This window comes from Microtus pennsylvanicus, chromosome 7 (assembly GCF_037038515.1).
Source record: "Microtus pennsylvanicus isolate mMicPen1 chromosome 7, mMicPen1.hap1, whole genome shotgun sequence".
NCBI lineage: Eukaryota > Metazoa > Chordata > Mammalia > Rodentia > Cricetidae > Microtus > Microtus pennsylvanicus.
The window spans coordinates 53,085,500-53,106,828 of NC_134585.1; the positions used below are offsets into that span (position 1 = coordinate 53,085,500).

A 21,329-nucleotide genomic window follows, 5' to 3' on the forward strand; every position below is an offset into this window, starting at 1 on the left:
GGAGGCTCAGAAAAGTTGGTTCAAGATCATCCTCAGGAGTCTGAGGCCAGCCTGGTATACATAAGATCCAGTCTCACAAACAACACCACCACAATGCACCGTTGTTTATTGACTACTGGCTGCATGCTGAACTTTGAGGGTACATCTATCTCAAAAGGAAACCTTCTATTAAGTCTGGGAAACTGGACAGTTTGGGTTTAAATACCATCTCTTAGCTAAATTGTCTCGAACATTGTCTCTGACCTTACTGCCCCCATTTGCAGGTCTACCCTGAAGGCCAAAGGTCACTGGCAGAGGGGACTGCCGGGAGAAGGGAAGAACGGAAGAACGGCACATCTGTCATCTGCGAAATCCTAGGAGAGTGGGAGCTCGGGTCAGAATCCTCTCCCGCTCAGCCCCCACTCCGTCTTCTCCCACTGGGCGTTCTACAGTCAGTGCAGATACTTGGGCAGAACCGCTCCAAAAGACGGCACTTCAATGGCCGGACGCTGCTGCTTCCACGACCGGTGGCCTCACTTCTGGGGGCCCAATCTCTGCTTCCTTTGGGAGTGGTCCACTCTGGAGGTCTCTCCAGCATCTGGTGGCTGTTGCTGGCTGAGGACAAACAGCAGACAGCCCAGCAAAGCCTCTCTCACGTCTTGGGAGCTCAGTCGGCGGGCCAGTCGGCGCAGCAGGGGCAGGAGGTGCTGGCGGGCCAGGCGGGCAACAGGCAGCAGGAGGCGGGAGAGCAGCGAACGAAGCAGCAACGGGAGAAGCGGAGAGGGCATGGCAGAGCCTGGACCTGCAAAGGGAACCCAGGTTCTAGACTACATCGCGGGCGGACAGGAGTCCTCCCTTCAGCTCATACCTCTGTGCTTCCTAGCCTTCAGCTCATGGATTAGTTTTGCTTTGGTGCAATCCTTTCTCGCACCAAGACAGCTGGCTCAGGGGGTTAATTTACTGTTAGCCCGGATGGGAACTGAGCCCCAGGGTGCGGGGGAGCTGGGGCTACAGCTTGCTGTTCTGGCCTTCCCTGGCACTGTTACTGTCCAGTACCCACATCCTTTAATCAATCCCTCTACACACACACACACACACACACACACACACACACACACACACCCTTTGCATATTCTAACCCGAGGCCTCTACTCCTTGCCCTCCCATTCACCACCTCTAACCGGTCAGTGGTGGCTCTCACCAGTCAGAACTGCTGCTCCGAATCAATCTCCGGATGCATTTGCCTACTGTGGACGCAGCATCACTGGCTAGCAAGAGGTAGCCCCACCCCCCTTAGCCTCCCCCCTGCTCAGCTCACTTGGGTGTGGAGGGCTACAATGAGGGAACAGCTGTGTTCTGGCACCTGGCATAAAGAGTACAGCTGGTCCCTCTTCCAGTCTGGGAAGGAAGGAGGGGACACATGCAGGAATTCCCCTGGGAAAGACGGAGCTCAGAGTCAGCTCTGTGACCTGAAGCGTGTGGACTCTTCTGGGCTCTGGTCACTTTATGTGTTACCTCTGGAAGTGGAGAAAGAACAGGAGGAAGCACAGAAGACGACAGCAGTGGTTGATACCTCAGATTCAGTAACGCTGTGTACAGACACACTTCCTAACCCCTTCCATGCTACTCCAGCGGCCAAGCCAGTGAGGGCCTTTGGGCTCTCTGTAGCCCATCTTCAGAGGCAGAGGGTGGGACCCACAGCTCCTGTCATAGCCAAATGGCATGTCCACTCCTGAACAGGAGGAGGGACATGCAGTTCAAGACGTTCTCCAGTCATCCCGCTACCTTAGACTAAACGAGGTCACACACACACACACACACACACACACACACACACACACACAGAGAGAGAGAGAGAGAGAGAGAGAGAGAGAGAGAGAGAGAGAGAGAGAGGAGTTCCAGCTATGTCTGGTTGGGTGTATGACCTGAATTTGGTTTTGTATTCTTTTATTTTAAGAATTGTGTTCTCAGGGCTGGAGAGATAGCTCAGCGGTTAAGAGCACTTGACTGCTCTCCAGAGGTCCTGAGTTCAATTCCCACCCAACCACATGGTGGCTCACAACCCTCTGTGATGGGATCAGATTCCCTTTTCTGGTGTGCATGAAGACAGACTCATATACATGAAATACATGAATAAATAAGTCTTCAGAAGAATTTCATTCCCCTTCAGAAAGGAGCTGTAATTCAAGGCTGGATTCAGGAGAGATAGTGGCTATTAGGGTTGGCTTTAATGTCAACTTGCCACAAATTAAAGTGACCTAAGTAGGGAGCCTCTCCTGAAGGGCATCCTGATTGCCTTAATTGATGCAGGAAGAGTCACCCTGGTGGTGGGTAGCAGCTTCTGGAAGCAGTCCAGATCAAAAGGACATGGCAGAAGGAAAATGATACGACTTTTGGTGGATTGACATCCCTCTTGTCCTCAATTGATTTAATTAAATTCTTTAATTTGGGGGCTGCAGAGACGGCTCAGGGGTTAAGAATTGACTGCTCTTCCAAAGGATGCAGGTTCAGCAGGGCGGTGGTGGCACATGCCTTTAATCCTAGCACTCGAGAGGCAGAAGCAAGTGGATCTCTGTGAGTTCGAGGCCAGCCTGGTCTACAAGAGCTAGTTCCAGGACAGGCTCCAAAGCCACAGAGAAACCCTGTCTCAGAAAACTAAAAAAAAGAAAACCCAAAGGATGCAAGTTCAATTCCCAGCACCCATGTGGCAGCTCAGAACTGTAATTCTAGTTCCAGAGAATCTGACACCTTTCACGCAGACATACATGCAGGCAACACACCACTCAATACTCATTAAAAAATAAAAATATTTTTAAAAATCTCAGTAAAAAAAAACTTTTTGGAACAGTAATTTTTTTTTTCTGGGCTGGAGAGATGGCTCAGTGGTTAAGAACATTTCCTGCTCTTCCAAAGGTCCTGAGTTCAGTTCCCAGCAACCACATGGTAGCTCACAGCCATCTGTGATGAGGTTTGGTGCCCTCTTCTGGCCTGTAGACACACACGCAGACAGAATATTGTATACATAATAAATAAATAGATATTTAAATTTTTTTCTGTTTTTAATTGTTTTAAGTTTTTTTAAATTGATTTTTATTGCTCTCTACATTTCTCTCTGCTCCCCTCTCAGCCTCTCCCCTCCTCTTCAACCCTCCTCCAAGGTCCCCATGCTCTCAATTTACTCAGGTGATCTCGTCTTCTTCTACTTCCCATGTAGATTAGATCTATGTATGTCTCTAAACATTTTTTAATCTTTAGTTTGATATAGTCATCCGATAGGTTCTGTTCGCCATGAAATGTTTTTGCAAACTTCAAAGCTGTGGGAATATGGTCGCTTGTCATTAACTGTACCCATCATCATCAAAGACCCTGGAGGAGACCGTGTTAAAGAATAAGAAGGAGGGGGAGGGGAGGGAAATGGGAGGCGGTGGCGGGGAAGAGACAGAAATCTTTAATAAATAAATAAATTAAAAAAAAAGAATAAGAAGGAAAACATGGACAGTGGCAAGAAGGCAGATTTCCAGGCATCCAATTGCTCTCTTCCTTCTGAGATCAGGTTCAGTAGTCACAAGTTTGCCCCACCCAGCCCAACCCCCACCCCTCAAACCACCCTCGTCAGCCTGCTGCTGATCCTGCTCAATCTCTTCTCCACCTTGGAGGAAGCATCAGTTACAGCTGTCTCAGAAGTGAGGGACCTGAGGTTGAGGGTCCAAGTACCCCCCTCAGGGTCACAGGATGAATGGACAGGCCTGCCCTTTCCACAGGTTTCCCCACCTTCTGTAACTGGGGGTTGCATTTTCCAGTGATTTGGGGTGTTTCCCTAGATTCCTTGCTTCCTGATGCTGTTTCTGCTCATTAGTAAATCTGCATGGATTAACTTTCAAAATGGATTGGGAGGATGGAGGGACAGCTCAGCAGTTAAAAGCACACACTGTTCCCCAGGAGGACCTGAGTTCTGTTCCCAGCACCCATGTCGGGTGTCTCACAACCACTGCAGCTTCAGGGGATCCAACATCTCCTGGCCTCCACTGGTACTGCACTCACAATCAGACAAGACACACACACACACACACACACACACACACACAATTTATTAAAAACAAAACAAAGAATTCTACATAGCCCTAGCTGTCCTAGAACTCAGTATGTAGACCAAGCTGGCTCTTGAAGATCTGCCTGCCTCTGCCCTTCTGGGATTAAAAGCAAGGGCCACTGTACACTCACCTTTAAAAAATGCCTATAATCCTAGCACTTGGGAGGCAGAGGCAGGTAGGAGGCAGAGGCAGGTGGATCTCTAAGTATAAGGTCAGTCTGGTCTACAGATCAGGTTCCAGGACAGCCAGGGCTACACAGAGAAACCCTGTCTCAAGAAGAAGAAAAATATAATTAAATAAAATCAGATAATTTTTAATCTGGGTGATGGGAATTGAAACCGGGTCTTCTGGAAGAGCAGCCACTGCTCTTAACCACTGAGCCATCTCTCCAGCCCCCAAAATCAGATCTTTTAAAAAAATGGAACCTGTGAACAAGGTATGGTGGCTTATACTTAAAATTCCAACATTTGGAAGGTGGAGACAGGAGGATGAACAGTTCAAGACTTTCCTGGGCTCTATAGAGTTTGAGGCTAGTCTGGACCATAAAGAAATCTGGGGCTGAGGGTGTAGCTCAGTGGCAGAGAGCTCAAGCTGGGATAACAAGGGAGAATTATGGGAGCATGAGAACGGAAAGGAACCCCTCCATCTAGAGTCCAGTTAAAGCTCTCGCTGCTGAAAAGCAGGAATTCCAGCATAATTAACAACACTTGCTGTGAAAGCTGCCCGCAGGGGGACAATATTTCTTTTATATATCTATGTTTTCAAATAAAAATGTTGAAATGGCATTTCAAACTTAACGCCTTGATTCATATGATCTCGGTTAGGGCCTCACTCTTCCCCAGATATTTTGTGGGACTCTCACAAACAAGACGACTCACCTTAGTTCACAGCGAAGCTACCCTGACCTCCTACATCCCCGGGATTGGGTGGGATTTTTGTTTTATTTTCCAGACAGGATCTTACATAGCCAGGTTAGTCTTTGTCTTGGTTCGGGTTTCTACTGCTGTGAAGAGACACCATGACCGTGGCAACTATCATAAAGGAAAACATTTAATTGGTGTGCTTACAGTTTCGTGGATTTAGTCCATTATCATCATGGTGAGAAGCATGGTGTGGTGCAGGCTGAGCTGGTGCTGGAGAAGAAGCAGAAAAGTTCTACATCTTGATCCACAGGCAACGGTAAGTAACTGTCATATTGGGCATGGCTTGAGCATAGGGGACACCTCAAAGCCCACCGCTGCAGTGACACACCTACTCCAAGAAGGCCACACCTCCTAATAGTGCCACTCCCTATGGGCCAAGCATTTAAAGACATGAGTGTATGGGGGCTATACCTATTCAAGCCACCACAACCATGAACTGACTTGTAGCAAGGATGATTTTGAACTTCTTATCCTCTTGTCTCTATCTCCAATGTGCTAGGATTACAGGGTTGCACCAGCATCCCTGGTTTATGTGGTGCTAGGGATCAAACCCAGCGATTCACTCTACCAAGTGAACAATATCGCTAATCCTGACCTAGTGTTTCCTCTGACCTGCTCTGATCTTCCCTGCATATTTCAGGAACTGTCCTGTGATCTCATTTGAATGATTAGGATTGAAACATAATAGATTTAAAAACCACCAAAACTATGTTTCTGTGTGTCTGTGTGTGTGTGTGTGTGCGCGTGCGTGCGCGCATTGCGTGCCTGTGGATGTGTGTGTGTCCTCCTTTGGGAAAATCATACCCACACTTATGTTTCACTTTTCCCCTGAGTTCCTCTCTATTAATCCCTGTTCTTCAATCTGCTAAAAATGTCCTTTAATAAACTTCAATTCTGCTTCATGCTGATTTTTATGAAACTCTTTTCTGTGTCAAAGGCTTTTCCTGAGTGGAAGTCTCTGGACTCTGGGGCCCAGAGGATTAAGGGAACTAACTCCTCAAGTGCCTGCAGACAAGGAACAGTGAGTGTCTCCACCCCTTTACCACTGATTACTTTATCTAGCCTGTGGCTGCAGAGTCTCTGATGCTATTGTAACTGCTCTCCTGAGAACTCTCTCTAGGATTACTGCAGTAGCCATTAGGCCCTGTTCCTGCTCATCTTTCATGGTCCAAATGGTCTTTAGAAAGCATGAATTGATACTGCCCTCCTCTCATCCAACGGCCCATGGTCCCTACCTCATCTTTAAGTCAAGTTAAGGCCTTAGCAGTTAAGGCCAGTGTTTCAGGATGTATAGCTCAGTTTTGGGCCTCTCACCGACAAAATTTGAGGACCAGGGTTTTACTCCCAGCTCTGAACCAGGCAAACCAAGCCAAAACATAAACAAAAACAAACACTAAAAAACCCCCAAAGGGTCCTGGTATCACTCGCAGGGGCCATAGATTATGTGACCTCCCTTCCTGATTCATTTCTTCCTGATTTCGTTTCTAATTCCCCTAAAAATGTTTTATGGATTTGTAAGGATATTCATAATTTCTTTTCCTTTAAAAACGTATGATGAGCTGGGTGGAGGTGGCACACACCTTTAATCCCAGCACTTGGGGAGCAGAGGCAGGCGGATCTCTGTGAGTTCAAGGCCAGCCTGGTCTACAAGAGCTAGTTCCAGAACAGGCTGTAAAGATACAGAGAAACCCTGTCTCAAAAAAGCAAAACAAAAATTATTATGATTATTTTAGGTCTATTTATGTTTTGTTTTTGTTTGTCTGTGAGGATGTCTATAAAGTACAGGATTGCCCATGGAGGCCAGAAAAAGGCATCAGATCCCCTGGGAATAGAATTTTACAGACAGTTGTGAGCCACCATGTGGGTGCTGGGAACCAAATCCCAGATTCTCTGGAAGATCAGTTAGTACTCTAACTACTGGCCTTCTCTTCAGCTCCTACTTATTTATTTTTAATTCATGGATATGAGGGTTTTGCCTACAGGTATGTTTATGAACCGCATGCATGCAGTGCCTGCTGAGGCCAGAAGAGGACATCAGATCTTCTGGAGCTGGAGTTCCACATGGTTGTGAACCACCATGTGGATGCTGGGAACTGAACCAGGTTCCTCTGCAAGGGCAGCTAACTGCTTTGAACCACGGAGCCATCTCTCCAGTCCCCAGCCTCTGATTCTTGCCTTTATTACTGTCTACTCTAGGCAGGCCTGGCCCCCTTACCGTTCTTTAATCATGCCTCAGAGAACTGTAAATTCTGCCCAAGGCTTTGCTGTGTCCCTTGACTTTCCAAAATTCTTCGCCTTGTGTATAAATGAAACTGATCAGAAAACAGATTGGTGGGGGAAATTAATTTTAATTATCTATGGACTAACGGGAGTTATACGGGGGGGGGGGGGGAGTAAGGATGCAAGCATTGTGGCCCATGTACCCTCCTGAGCTACAGAAAGGAATAGCATCACGAGGCTTCCTGGAGCGAGAGACAAAGTAGGGGCAGAAGATACGCAGAAGAGACGGAGAATAAGTAGATTGTCTTGTTATGTAGATAAAAGTCTCAGGAGTGCGGGCTCAGTGTGAGACTGCTGACCTTGCCAAGGACTTCTCACTGCTGAAACGGGAAGCAAGAATGTTGGGACCAATTGAGTCCTGGCCAATTGGAGGTCCCACCGCGGCAAACGCGGTCAAGAGGACCTTGCTGAGGGTGCCTTCCTTGATCCTATCTCCTCCTCTGGTTTCTTGGGTCTGTGATGTTGCTGTAGGGGCTCAGCTGTCACTGTCCTCGCGGTCCCCATATGAACCCAGCTGGCCTAGGGAGGAGGCCCTGGGTGTCTGGGGTGCAAGGTTGGCTGTCTTCCTGTTCTCAGGGTGAACCCACAGCAGGCATCTGGAGCTGCTATGAACCACCGCTGGCTTCCGCCTTCACTTTCTTTGGCACGACCAATCCAGCAGCTGTGTCCTGCTGCCCACTGCCTCTGCCTTCCTCTTGGCCTTTGGTGCCTCGTCCCGGATGGCTGTGAGGCTGGCTTTTGCTGCTGAGCATGGTCAGGAAGGCAGAGCTTCATCTTCTGAGTCGGGATCCTCCAGAAGCCTGTGCTGGCAGTGGCGAGCCTCCTCCAGCAGGCCACAGTCTCAAGCTCATCTTCCTCCTCCTGCTGCTGTCGCTGCTGTTCCTGCGACAGGCGGTGCTGCGGCAGCATGGCCTCAAAGTCCACGTGTGCCTGCCGCTGGTTCAGGCCCTTCAGCTCCTGCAGGTTTTCCAGCACCTCCATCTCCAGCTTCGAGTCTGGTGTGGTTCTCTAGGACCTTCATGGGGTTGTTCAGCTCCTCATCCTCGCGCTCCTTCTGCACACGCTTTTCCTCCTCCTCCAGGAGCTTCTCGGCCTGGAAGATGCTTGTGGCTCCATGCTCCACGGTGTAGTCCGTGTTCTCAGGGTCTGTCTTGAAAGTGATCTCGGCCAAGCAGCGTGTGCACTTGATGTACAAGCAGAAGAGAGGCAGACCCAGGCAGGACTCCTTCTGGACGGTTTCCTTGCCTGCATTAAACTTCTTCCCCATGGTGATGTATTCTCCACACGTCTTGCACCTCATGTTGAAGGGGGCCATCAGTCGAACCACGTACTGCCGGTCCTTGGGTCGCTTCAGTTTCGGGACCTTGAACGGGTCGAAGTCAGGTGGGGAGTATTTGTTTAGAACTTTCCGTTCTGACGTATTCGTTTCAGGAACAAAGCAGCACTGAACTTTTGATTCACATGAATGTAAAAAATGGGCATCTATACCAGTGTCAAAATGAGGGTGGGAGAGGAAGGCAGGGTAGGCAAGGAGAAGGAATTCCCGTCTACTGGTAATAAAGCTCCAGGTTCATCCCATCATGGATTTCATAATCTCCCAGAGACACGAGGTCCTTAAATATCGTGTACCATTTTTTCAGGACTATCTTCGTCCACCGGGTGCCAGTTGGGGCTGCTATGAGTTTTTTCAAGTCCCGGACGGTGTTACATTTGACGCGGACTTTCTTCCCCAGACGGTCATTGCAAACCACCTCAATCATCATCGAGGCTGGACCTCTAACCCCTCGAACTAATAGAGGACACAGTTCCTAACTCTAACGCCGAACCCTGAGTAGCAGTGTTCTTAGGTCCGCTCGGTATTTATTAGGACAGGAACCAAGGTTCTCTTGACGTCACTTCCTGGGCTGGCTTACTAACGTATTCACAGGCTTTAGCGTTCTCATTGGCTGTGGTATCTGACTCTTCAACCTCCAATAGTACTTTCCAGGAATAGTAAAACCTAGGCCTCTGGTGGGAGCTCGAACAGTTTTTACAGACAGTTCTCCAAAAGGAAATTTTGGAGAAAAAGCTAGTTTCTCAAGGTCTATGTAGTATGCCAAACACCTGTTGGCAATGTCTCTCCCCAAGCAGCTGAAATAAGAGCCTGTATTCTAGCATTACAAATGTTTTCTGATGAGTCAATTAATTTATATACTGATATTATTTACTTGTCTTAAATGATTGCTGCTTTAGAAACTGCTCCTATATTTCTCTTGTGTCCCGATAATACAACAACAATTATGCTGTCTACAATATTTATTATGGTCCAGGCGGGATCCTATTTTTGTGAGTCATATGAGAGGTCATACTCAATTACCTGGACCTCTGACCGAGGGTAATCAACTCTCAGATGCATATACCCGAATATTATTTCCAGCCCCGAAGAAAAGGCTTCTAAACTCCATAAAAAATATCACTGAAATGCAAGTTCTTTGCAGCACCATACTGGTTTCTCCAGAGCCACTGCCTTACAAATGATCTCCCAATGTTCTGCCTGTGCTCCATTTCATAACACAGCCATGGCTGGAGTTAATCCTCGTGGTCTTAGACTGAATGACATTTGGCAGACAGATGTTACCCACCTACCCTCAGCTGGAAAGCCGAAATACGTGCATGTTTCAGTTGATTCTTGCTCTAAAGTACTTTTTGCTTCTCTGCGTAGTGAAGAGAAAATGAAGGATGTGACAGCTCATTGCCTGCTGGCCTTTGCTTATATTGGCTTACCTAATGTTATTAAAACAGATAATGGTCCTGCATAGACTAGTGTATAATTTCAAACCTTCTGTGTAAGTAATGATATTAAACATCTGACAGGTATTCCATATAAGCCTGCTGGACAAGCTATAGTAGAAAGAGGGCATATGGTCATAAAACAGTATTCCACAATAAGAAATAGTTGGGAGTATATTCTCCCTCCCAATAAATAATTGGCTTCTATTTTATTTATTCTAAATTTCTTAAATGTGGATCATGAGGGTCACTCAGCCATGGAAAGGCAATCGAATAAAATGCTCAGTACTTAGGAAGGGTATGATAGAAAGACCTTCTTACAGGACAACGGAAGGAGCCCACGCCCCTGTTGGCTAGGGTGAGAGGAGCTGTTTGTGTTCTTCCTCTAGGAACAGACAAGCCCATTTGGGTACCAGAGGGATATGTTCAGGCTGTGGAATAGGATGGGAACTGATCCTGTGATGAACCTGAGAATGTGGATAACTGAGTCCACAGAAAGCTTGAGAAAGCTTGGGAAAGAATAGAGTTAAGCATGTTTTCTTGGTAGCAGCAATTTCTTAGGTCTGCTCTGCTTGCTAGTGGCAAGCATGTGTTCCTCTCATCGAAGACAGGCTTCCTGACTCAGCTTTAGCTGCAAAACCCTGCAGCTCTTTTAAGAGGTCCTGCCATGAAACACTTAAATGGTGCTGATGAAAAGCTGAATGCATCCTTTTTGGTTTTTAGCCAGAGCAGGAAAAAAGCTGCCCCGTTTGAAAATCCTGGCTTTCTGGACTGTCCTGCCAGGGCAAACTCTGACTCTTTTTTCAGGCAGGCAGCCAGCCGGATTGAATGTGGTCTGTTAGCAGAATGCTGCAGCTTGCTTGCCAGCAGGGACCTTGAAACACCATAGAGTTGTGGCAATAAAAATGTCTACAGCCAGTATGTCTGCCATGAGGCTGGGAAGCTAAGGAATGGGCTGGATCCATACCTCAAAGTCACGGCTTTAATCCTCTCCAAAAAGATTCATGTAGTCAGAAAGAGAGAAATACAGTAAAGAGAGAGTCAAAGATGAAGAAAAAGTCTAAATGGCTTACAGTGTGTTAAAAATATATGCAGGCTAAAGGTTAAAGTTCTTAAAAGTAAAGAGGAGAGAAAGAGAGTAGTTGAGTGTGGTGGTACACACCTTTAATCCCAACACTTGGGAGGCAGAGGTAGATTGACCTCTGTGACTTCAAGGTGTGGTAGCAGGTTCTTTTAATCCCAATGCCTGGGAGGCAGAGACTGATGGATCTCTGTGAGTTCAAGGTGTGGTGGCTCACACCTTTATTTTTTTTATTTTTTTTATATTTATTTATTTATTATGTATACAATATTCTGTGTGTATGCCTGCAGGCCAGAAGAGGGCACCAGACCCCATTACAGATGGTTGTAAGCCACCATGTGGTTGCTGGGAATTGAACTCAGGACCTTTGGAAGAGCAGGCAATGCTCTTAACCTCTGAGCCATTTCTCCAGCCCCATGGCTCACACCTTTAATCCTAGCACTGGGGAGGCAGAGACAGTTTGATCTACAGAGTTATTCACACCTTTAATCCTAGCACTAGGGAGGCAAGGACAGCCTAGTCTACATAGTTATTCCAGGACAAAGATGTATAGAGAATTTAGAGGTTAAAATAAAGCTGCATATAGATGGAAAATACACAGAGAATCTTGATACTGTATGATATTATGCTCTTTTTGAATTGTTTGAATGTATATTTGAATACTTTTTAAAAAATGATTTATTTTATGGGTATTGGTGTTCTGCCTGCGTATATGTCTGTTTGAGAATGTCAGATCACCTTGGAACTGGAGCTACAGACAGTTGCAAACTATCAAGTGGGTGCTGGGAATTGAAACCAGGTACTTTGGAAGAGGAACCAGTGCTCATAACCACTGAACCATCTCTCCAGTTCCCTTAATTTTGTTCTTATGGGGCAGCAGAAATATGCTAGAGTGCTTGTGTTGTGCCATCACACCTATTAGGTCCATTATAAGAAAAATGTTCCCAGCTGGGCATGGTAGCAAATGCTTTTAATACCAGCTCTTGGGAGGCAGAGGCAGGCAGATCTCTGTGATTTTAAGGCCCACTGGTCTACAGAGTGAGTTTCAAGACAGCCAAAGCTACACGGAGAAACCCTGTCTTGAAAAACCCCACACTCACACACACGCACAAATTCCTATTTACTGGTTGTTTACACTGTTCGGTTTTCTTTTTCCCATTTAACCAGGCTGGCCTCGAACTCAGAGATCCAGCTTCCTCTGCCTCCCAAATGCTGGGATTAAAGGTGTTTGCCCCCACTGCCCGGCTGGTGCATATTCTTTATTAATTTTTGACTTGGGAGGGCCCAGCCCATGGCAGGCAGGGTTGGTGCCATCCCTGGTCAGGTGGTCCTCCGTGGTATAAGAAATCAGGTTAAGCAAGCCATGGGAACAAGCCAGTAAGCAGCACTCCTCTGGGGCCTGTTTCAACCCCTGCCTTCAGGTTCTGGCCTTGAATTCTTGCCAGGACTTCCTTCAGTGATGGACTGTGACTTAGAACTGTAAGCTAGAGTAAGCCTTTTCCTCCCCACGTTTCTTTTGTTTATTTTTTTAAATGTTTATTTATTTATTATGTATACAATATTCTATCTGTGTGTATGTCTACAGGCCAGAAGAGGGCACCAGACCTCATTACAGATGGCTGTGAGCCACCATGTGGTTGCTGGGAATTGAACTCAGGACCTTTGGAAGAACACGCGATGCTCTTAGCCACTGAGCCATCTCTCCAGCCCCCCACGTTTCTTTTGATGTTTATCACAGCAATGAGAACCTAGGAAAGACAGGAGGGCAGAGCAGAGCTTGTGGGGCTTGGCTCTCCTGCTCAGTTCCTCAGGGTTTGTGGCAATGAACTTTAAGTGAGGATGACCTTGAACTCTTGATTCTCCTGCCTCTATCCTTAAAAATTCTGGGGTTATAAACATTACACTGCCTCTACCCCCCAAATTCTGGGGTTATAAACATTACACTGCCTCTACCCCCCAAATTCTGGGGTTATAAACATTACACCGCCATACCCAGATCTTCATAACACATTTTTATGACTAGCTTACTCAGACCCAGAAAGAAAAGAAAACACAAGTCACTGTTTGGTACTTGGCTAGAACTGTTCAACTATTTTCATGTGGCGGTGTTTTTTTTTCCTCTTGTAATTTTAATTTGATAAAAAAAAAGCCTTGAAACTCTAGATGAATCTGGAGGAGAGCAAATCTCCTTGTATCACTTGTAAAGTGGCACTCCTGACCGTTCCAGGGCACACTCTCCAGGTTTTTAAGAACCCTCTTTTGGGCTCTGTAGTAATGCATTTGCATTCCCCATTAGAGTCTTGCCCAATCATTCTTATATGTTTTCCCCTAGGGCTTGTGGTTTATGCTGTTTTCTCTCCCCTCATGGAATATGTTCAGCTTGTCTTTCCTCAGGTCCTCTCAAGACTCTGACCTCCCACCTTCCCCTCCCACTGTCCTAGAAGCAGCTGTCTAGACCCAGAAGCTTACATAGGGAGTCGGCCTGATACTTAGGCTGTTGGCTGAGCTTGAGTGGCTGACAGCTGGCTCTGTGGGTACAGTGGTTGCACTCTGTATACACAGCCCTGGGCCTTCCCCTTCTGATCCCAGCAACTGTTCCCAGTGACAGCCTTGCCCCACCTGTTGGCTCTAGTCACCCCTTCCTCTGCCTCCTTAGGTCCTATCTACTCATCTAATAGTACTTCAGCAGTCCTGCCCAGATGCCTGCTGTGGGCTTGGGACTGTCTGAGGTTACCCGGTGAGAGACACTTCCACCTTGGAGGAACCGCCTTTCACTGACCATCTATCCAGTTCCTCTGCTCAGATACACGCTCCATTTAGGTAACTGGTTGCAGTCTATCAATCCGAGCAGAAAACTGTTGTGTTTAGAGAAGGGTCTAGCACCCTGCCTTGTGTCTGCCCACACTGCCTAGACTTGGTCTAAAAGTCACCATCCCTTTTCTTGGTCATAGTAACATTTGACACCCGAGTCCCTGATAAGGCTGCCCTGGCTGTTGTTCAGAGCTTTTGCTGTGAAGGTTGGAGATACTGCTCAGTGAGTACAGCATTTGTCTCCCATGCAGCAAAACCCTGTGTTTGATTCCCAGGATCATATAAACCAAGTGTGGTGCTCATGCTTGTCATTCAGCACCCGGGAGGGAGAAGTAGAAGGACTGGAAATTCAATGCCATCATTCATCTACATACTGAGTTTGAGGCAACATGAGACCCTGTCTCAAAAGTGAAATTGAAACTGGACATGTCCCCCCATCCATCCCAACCCCATGCTACTGCAGTCTGATCCCTGACTGCACAGTAGGAATAGGTCAGAGTGAAGCAAAGAACGCAAGTTTGTTTCTTCATTATTTTTGTTCTTTGATATAGGACTTTTCTACATAGTCCTGGCTATCATTGAACACACTATCTAATTCCGGCTGGCCTTGAACTCACAGTAATCCTCCTGCCTCTGCCTCCCAAATGCTGGAATAATTAGTGTGTGTCACCACGCCCAGCAGGATATGAGTTTATTAAGTAGAGATTTAGGGACAGTCATCAAGAGAAAAAGACACAGAAAAAGGAATCTTTACCTAAGATATGGGTGGAGGCGTCTGAAGAGAGAGAGAGTCATATATAGATGTCACCGATGGTTCTCGAGCTTTCTGTGTGACATTGCTCAGTGGACGTAATTTACAGCAGGTTTAAAGATTGATTGAGGTGGTGTATTTATTTATTTATTTATTATTTTCTGAAACAGGGTTTCCTGGTGTAGCCCTCACTTTCCTGGACGTCACTCTGTAGGCCAGGCTGGCCTCAAACTCTCAGAGATCTGCTGCCTTTGCAGTGCCACCACTGCGAGAAAGATTAACTAATGTTAGAAGATTGAATTTAATATATCCTCTCCCCTCTCTCTTCAGACAAGTCCCAAGTAGCCCAGGCTGGCCTCCAATTTGATCATCCTGCTTTTTCCTCATGAATACTGGGATTTCAGGCATGTTCCACACCAAGTTTATACAGTGCTGGGGAACAAACCCAGAATCTCATGCATGGTCAAAAAGCCAGGTTTAGCTAGGTCCCTTCATTAGCCCCTGTTATTTTTCTTCTCTTAAAGAATTCCATTCTTTGTACATAAAACTGTAAGGTGCCTTTTATGGAGTATATGTCTAAGTTTAAGGACGAGAGGGGGTGCTAAAACAACACTGAAATTAGAAACATCATAGGGAACCATCATTTATTTGCAGCCTTTATTTTTATTTATTTATTTTGTTTTTTGAGACAGGGCTTCTCTATATAGCCCTGATTGTCCTGCAACTCACTTTGTAGACCAGGCTGGCCTTGAGCTCACAGTGATCTGCCGGCCTCTGTAATGTGGGATTCTCCTCTGGAAGCTGTGAATACCACTGGTTAATAAAGAAGCTGCTTTTGGCCTCAGACATCTGGGACAACATCTGTTCCTACTAGAGATTTCTCAGGTGGTCTACATTATTCAAACTAGATTTTTCTTAACTCAAAATGAGTCCACAGCCTCTCATTTTCTTTGGAAACAAAAGCAAAATCTCTTCTCCAAAGTAAAATACATTTTGACTTCAGTTTTGAAGCCAAGGTATTTTCAAAATACCTATTTTGGGTTAGTTCTGCAGGATTTATAAGCAAAAGTCTTTTAGCAGAAAACTCCTTCCTCAGCATTCAAACAATTCAAAGAGAGCATAATAGCATACAGTATCAAGATTCTATGTGTCTTTTCCAAATGTATGTGGCTTTATTTTAACTTCTATTTCTTTGTTTTTTACTTTCACTTTTTGAGAAAGGTTCTCTGTATATCTTTGTCTTGGGATAACTCTGTAGACCAGGTTGTCCTTGAACTCACAAAAGATGAAATTCCAGTTCCAGGGGATCTGATGCCTTTTTTGGCCTCCATGCGCAATCCTGTAGTTTATATAGACATCCTCATTGGGCAGTCATGGCGCATGCCTTTAAACCCAGGACTAGGCAGGCAGAGGTAGGTGGATCTTTGTGAGTTCGAGGCCAGCCTGGTTAGAAGAGCTAGTTCCAGGACAGGAACCAAAAGCTACGGAGAAACCTTGTCTCGAAAAAAAAAAAAAAAGACACCCTTGAAAGACCCTACAGACCCCCTCCTCAAAACCCGCAGCTAGCATGCTCCTGGGGGAATGTCCTCTTTGCTTTAAAAAAATTCTCCTGATCAGCAGCCAGCCTGCTCTCATAAGAACATCCCATGTGCTTGAGAGAGCAGGGTGTCTATGAGATAGGAAGACTGCAAGGCAGGATGTCAATAAGATAGGACATCAACAAAGCAGGTTGACTGCAAAACAGGATATCTATAAAGATAGGAACAGGATGACTGTTGCCAGGCATCCATGCTGAGAGAGGAAACCATTCATGCCCCCGCCTCATTCCGGTCAACCGATAACCACGCTTTTGCTTCTGTAAACTTGCTTTTTGCTCTTCCCTATAAAAAGACCTCCCCCCAGTCTGCAGGCACGCAAGTCCTCCGAAAGACTTGCTGCCCACAGGTACCTGTGTTTACTCAATTAACCTCTTGCTAATTGCATCCTGTGGTCTGGACTCTGAGTGTCCTGGTTCTGGGGACTTCATTGGAGGAAAAGGTCCTCTCTGAGGGTCTTTAAAAAAAAAGACACCCTCACAAACAAAAACAAAATATATATATACCTAAAATAATCACAATAATTTTATGTTTTGTTTTTTTGAGACAGCGTTTTTCTGTATCTTGGAGGCTTGTTCTGGAACTAGCTTTTGTAGACCAGGCTGGCCTCGAACTCAGAGATCCACCTGCCTCTGCCTCCCAAGTGCTGGGATTAAAGGCGTGTGCCACCTCCACCTGGCTCATCTTACCTTTTAAAAGGAAAAGAAATTATGAATATCCTTACAAATCAATAAAACATTTTTTAGGGTAATTAGAAACGAAATCAGCAAGAAACCAATCGGGAAGGGAGGTCACATAATCTATGGCCCCTGCGGGTGATACCAGGACCCTTTTTTTTTTTGTCTCTGTTTGCCTGGTTCAGAGCTGGGAGTGACACCCAGGTCCCCAAATTTTGTTGATGAGAGGCCTATTCCTGAGCTATACATCCTGAAACACTGGCCTTAACTGCTAAGGCATTAACTGACTTAAAGATGAGGTGGGAACCATGGGCCATTGGAAGAGAGGAGGGCAGATTCAATTCATGCTCTCTAAAGACGATTTGGGCCATAAAAAATAAGTAGGAACATACCCTATTGGCTCCAGCAGTAATCCTAGAGAGAATTCTCAGGAGAGTAATTACAATAGCATCAGAGACTCTGCAGCCACAGGCTAGATAAAGAAATCAGCAGTAAAGGGTAAAGGGGTGGAGACACTAACTGTTCCTTGTCTATAGGCACTTGAGGAGTTAGTTCCCTTGATCCTCTGGGCCACAGAGTCCAGAGACTTCCACTCAGGAAAAGCCTTTGACACAGAAAAGAGTTTCATAAAAATCAGCATGAAGCAGAGTTGAAGTTTGAAGAGTTGAAGCATGAAGCTGCCCGGTTCTTGGGCATCTTGAGTTTCAGGATATTTGACGGGTAGAAGTCAGGTGGGGAGTATTTCTTTTGAACTTTCCGTTCTGACGTATTCGCTTCTGTAACAAAGCAGCACTGAACTTTTGATTCACATGAATGTAAAAAATGGGCATCTATACCAGTGTCAAAATGAGGGTGGGAGAGGAAGGCAGGGTAGGCAAGGAGAAGAAATTCCCGTCTACTGGTAATAAAGCTCCAGGTTCATCCCATCATGGATTTCATAATCTCCCAGAGACACGTGGTCCTTAAAAATCATGTACCATTTTTTCAGGACTATCTTCGTCCACCGGGTGCCAGTTTGGGCTGCTATGAGTTTTTTCAAGTCCCTGATGGTGTCATCGGTGTTACATTTGACGCGGACTTTCTTCCCCAGACGGTCATTGCAAACCACCTCAATCATCATCGTGGCTGGACCTCTAACCCCTCGAACATACAGAGGACACAACTCCCAGCAGGTATGCCGAGCCCTGAGTAGCAGTGTTCTTTGGTCCCCTCGGTATTTATTAGGACAGGAACCAAGGTTCTCTTGACGTCACTTCCTGGGCTGTCTTACTAACGTATTCACAGGCTTTAGCGTTCTCATTGGCTGTGGTATCTGACTCTTCAACCTCCAATAGTACTTTCCAGGAATAGTAAAACCTAGGCCTCTGGTGGGAGCTCGAACAGTTTTTACAGACAGTTCTCCAAAAGGAAATTTTGGAGAAAAAGCTAGTTTCTCAAGGTCTATGTAGTATGCCAAACACCTGTTGGCAATGTCTCTCCCCAAGCAGCTGAAATAACAGCCTGTATTCTAGCATTACAAATGTTTTCTGATGAGTCAATTAATTTATATACTGATAGTATTTACTTGTCTCAAATGATTGCTCCTTTAGAAACTGCTCCTTATATTTCTCCGGTGTCCTGATAATACAACAACAATTATGCTGTCTACAATATTTATTATGGTCCAGGCGGGATCCTATTTTTGTGAGTCATATGAGAGGTCATACTCAATTACCTGGACCTCTGACTGAGGGTAGTCAACTTGCAGATACATATACCCGAATGTTATTTGCCAGCCCTGAAGTAAAGGCTTCTAAACTCCATAAAATATATCACTGAAATGCAAGTTCTTTGCAGCACCATACTGGTCACTCCAGAGCCACTGCCTTACAAATGATCTCCCAATGTTCTGCCTGTGCTCCTTTTCATAACACAGCCATGGCTGGAGTTAATCCTCGTGGTCTTAGACAGAATGACATTTGGCAGATGGATGTTACCCATCTACCATTAGCAGGAAAGCTGAAATACATGCATGTTTCAGTTGATTCTTGCTCTAAAGTAGTTTTTGCTTTGCTGCATAGTGGAGAGAAAATGAAGGATGTGATAGGTCAGTGCCTGCTGGCCTTTGCTTATATGGGCTTACCTAACGTTATTAAAACAGATAATGGTCCTGCATAGACTAGTGGAAAATTTCAAACCTTCTGTGTAAGTAATGATATTAAACATCTGGCATGTATTCAATATAAGCCTGCTGGACAAGCTATAGTAGAAAGAGTGCATATGGTCATTATACAATATTCCACAAAAAGAAATAGTTGGGAGTATATTCTCTCTCCCAATAAACAATTGGTTTCTATTTTATTCATCCTAAAATTTTTAACTGTGGATCATGAGGTTCGCTCAACCATGGAGAGACATTGGAATAAAAGTTCTCAGTCCTTAGGATGGGGACGATGGAATGAACTTCTTACAGGACAATGGAAGAAGCCCAGGTCCCTGTTGGCTAGGGTGAGAGGAGCTGTTTGTGTTTTTCCTCCAGAAACGGACAAGCCCATTTTGGTACCAGAGTGATTTGTTCAGGCTGTGGAAAAGGATGGGAAAGGATCATGTGAGAGCCTGATAATGTGGATAACTGCATCCACAGAAAGCTTGAGAAAGCTTGAAAAAGGATAGAGTAAAACATGTTTTCTTGGTAGCAGCAATTTCTCAGGTCTGCTCTGCTTGCTAGAGGCAAGCATGTGTTCCTCTCATCTAAGACAGGTTTCCTGACTCAGCTTCAGCTGCAAAAACCCTACAGCTCTTTTAAGGGATGCTGCCAAGAGAAACTTAAACGGGGTCGATGAAAAGCTGGACGCATGCTTTTTAGTTTTCAGCCATAGCAAAAAAAAAAAAAAACTGTGCTGTTTGAAAATCCTGGCTTTCTGGACTGTCCTGCCAGGGCAAACTCTGACTCTTTTTTCATGCAGGCAGTCTGACTGAGTGTGGTCTGTGAGCAGAATGCTGCAGCTTGCTTGCTGTCAGGGACCTTGAAACACCACACAGTTGTGGCAATAAAAATGGCTACAGCCAGTATCTCTGCAATGAGGCTGGGAAGCTAAGGAAGAGGATTGGATCCAGCCCTCAAAGTCACGGCTTTAATCCACTTCAAAAAGATCCATGTAGTCAGAAAGAGAGATATACAGTAAATAGAGATTCAAAGATGAAGAAAACTTCTAAATGGTGTGTTAAAAATATATGCAGGCTAAAGGTTAAAGTTCTTAAAAGTAAAGAAGAAAGAAAGAGAGTAGTTGGGTGTGGTGGTACACACCTTTAATCCCAACACTTGGGAGGCAGAGGTAGATTGACCTCTGTGACTTCAAGGTGTGGTAGCATATACCTTTAATCCCAATGCCTGGGAGGCAGAAACAGTTGGATCTCTGTAAATTAAAGGTGTGGAGGCTCACACCTTTAATCCTAGCACTGGGGAGGCAGAGTTGGGTGATTCTACAGAGTTATTCACACCTTTAATCCTAGCTGGGGAGGCAAGGACAGCCTAGTCTACAGAGTTATTCCAGGACAAAGATGTATAGAGAATTTAGAGGTTAAAATAAAGCTGCATATAGATGGAAAATACACAGAGAATCTTGATATTGTATGCTATTATGCTCTTTTTGAATTGTTTGAATGCACAATAGAATACATTTTAAAAAATGATTTATTTTATGGGTATTGGTGTTCTGCCTGCGTATATGTCTGTTTGAGAATGTCAGATCACCTTGGAACTGGAGCTACAGACAGTTGTAAACTATCAAGTGGGTGCTGGGAATTGAACCCAGGTGCTTTGGATCTCTCCAGCCCTATTAATTTTGTTTATGGGGCAGCAGGAATGTGCTATAGTGCTTGTGTTATGCCAGCACAACTATTTAGGTCCATTATAAGAAAAATGTTCCCATCTGGGCATGGTAGCAAATGTCTTTAATACCAGCACTTGGGAGGCAGTGGCAGGCAGATCTCTGTGATTTTAGGGCTCAATGGGCTAGAGAGTGAGTTTCAGGACAGCCAAAGCTACACAGAGAAGCCCTGTCTTTAAAAACCACACACACACACACACACACACACACACAAATTCCTATTTACTGGTTGTTTACACTGTTCGGTTTTCTTTTTCCCCTTAAACCGGGCTGGCCTTGAACTCAGAGATCCAGCTTCCTCTGCCTCCCAAACCCTGGGATTAAAGGCATGTGCTACCACTGCCCGGCTGGTGCATATTCTTGATTAATGATTGACTTGGGAGGGCCCAGCCCATAGCAGGCAGGGTTGGTGCCATCCCTGGTCAGGTGGTCCTTTGTAGTATAAGAAAGCAGGTTGAGCAGCCATGGGAACAGGCAGTAAGCAGCAGTCCTCTAGGGCCTGT

General features: G+C 45.6%; 1 protein-coding gene and 3 pseudogenes across 1 annotated transcript; all 4 read right to left on the reverse strand.

Moving 5' to 3' along the window:
- Positions 1-416: 416 nt before the first annotated feature.
- On the reverse strand, positions 417-846 carry Mymx (myomixer, myoblast fusion factor). The gene has a single exon (XM_075980716.1). The coding sequence runs from the start codon at positions 765-767 to the stop codon at positions 513-515; it is 255 nt and encodes an 84-aa protein (XP_075836831.1). The 5' UTR covers positions 768-846; the 3' UTR covers positions 417-512.
- A 6,902-nt stretch (positions 847-7,748) lies between these two features.
- Positions 7,749-8,708, reverse strand: LOC142854000 (splicing factor YJU2 pseudogene; annotated as a pseudogene).
- Positions 8,709-8,803: 95 nt separating this feature from the next.
- On the reverse strand, positions 8,804-9,036 carry LOC142853750 (ubiquitin-like protein 5 pseudogene; annotated as a pseudogene).
- An 8,787-nt stretch (positions 9,037-17,823) lies between these two features.
- On the reverse strand, positions 17,824-18,077 carry LOC142853746 (ubiquitin-like protein 5 pseudogene; annotated as a pseudogene).
- Positions 18,078-21,329: the final 3,252 nt, after the last annotated feature.

Bases quoted from the DNA above. Each gene is read 5' to 3' on its own strand.
- Mymx (XM_075980716.1), bottom strand. From the start codon at position 767: ATGCCCTCTCCGCTTCTCCCGTTGCTGCTTCGTTCGCTGCTCTCCCGC.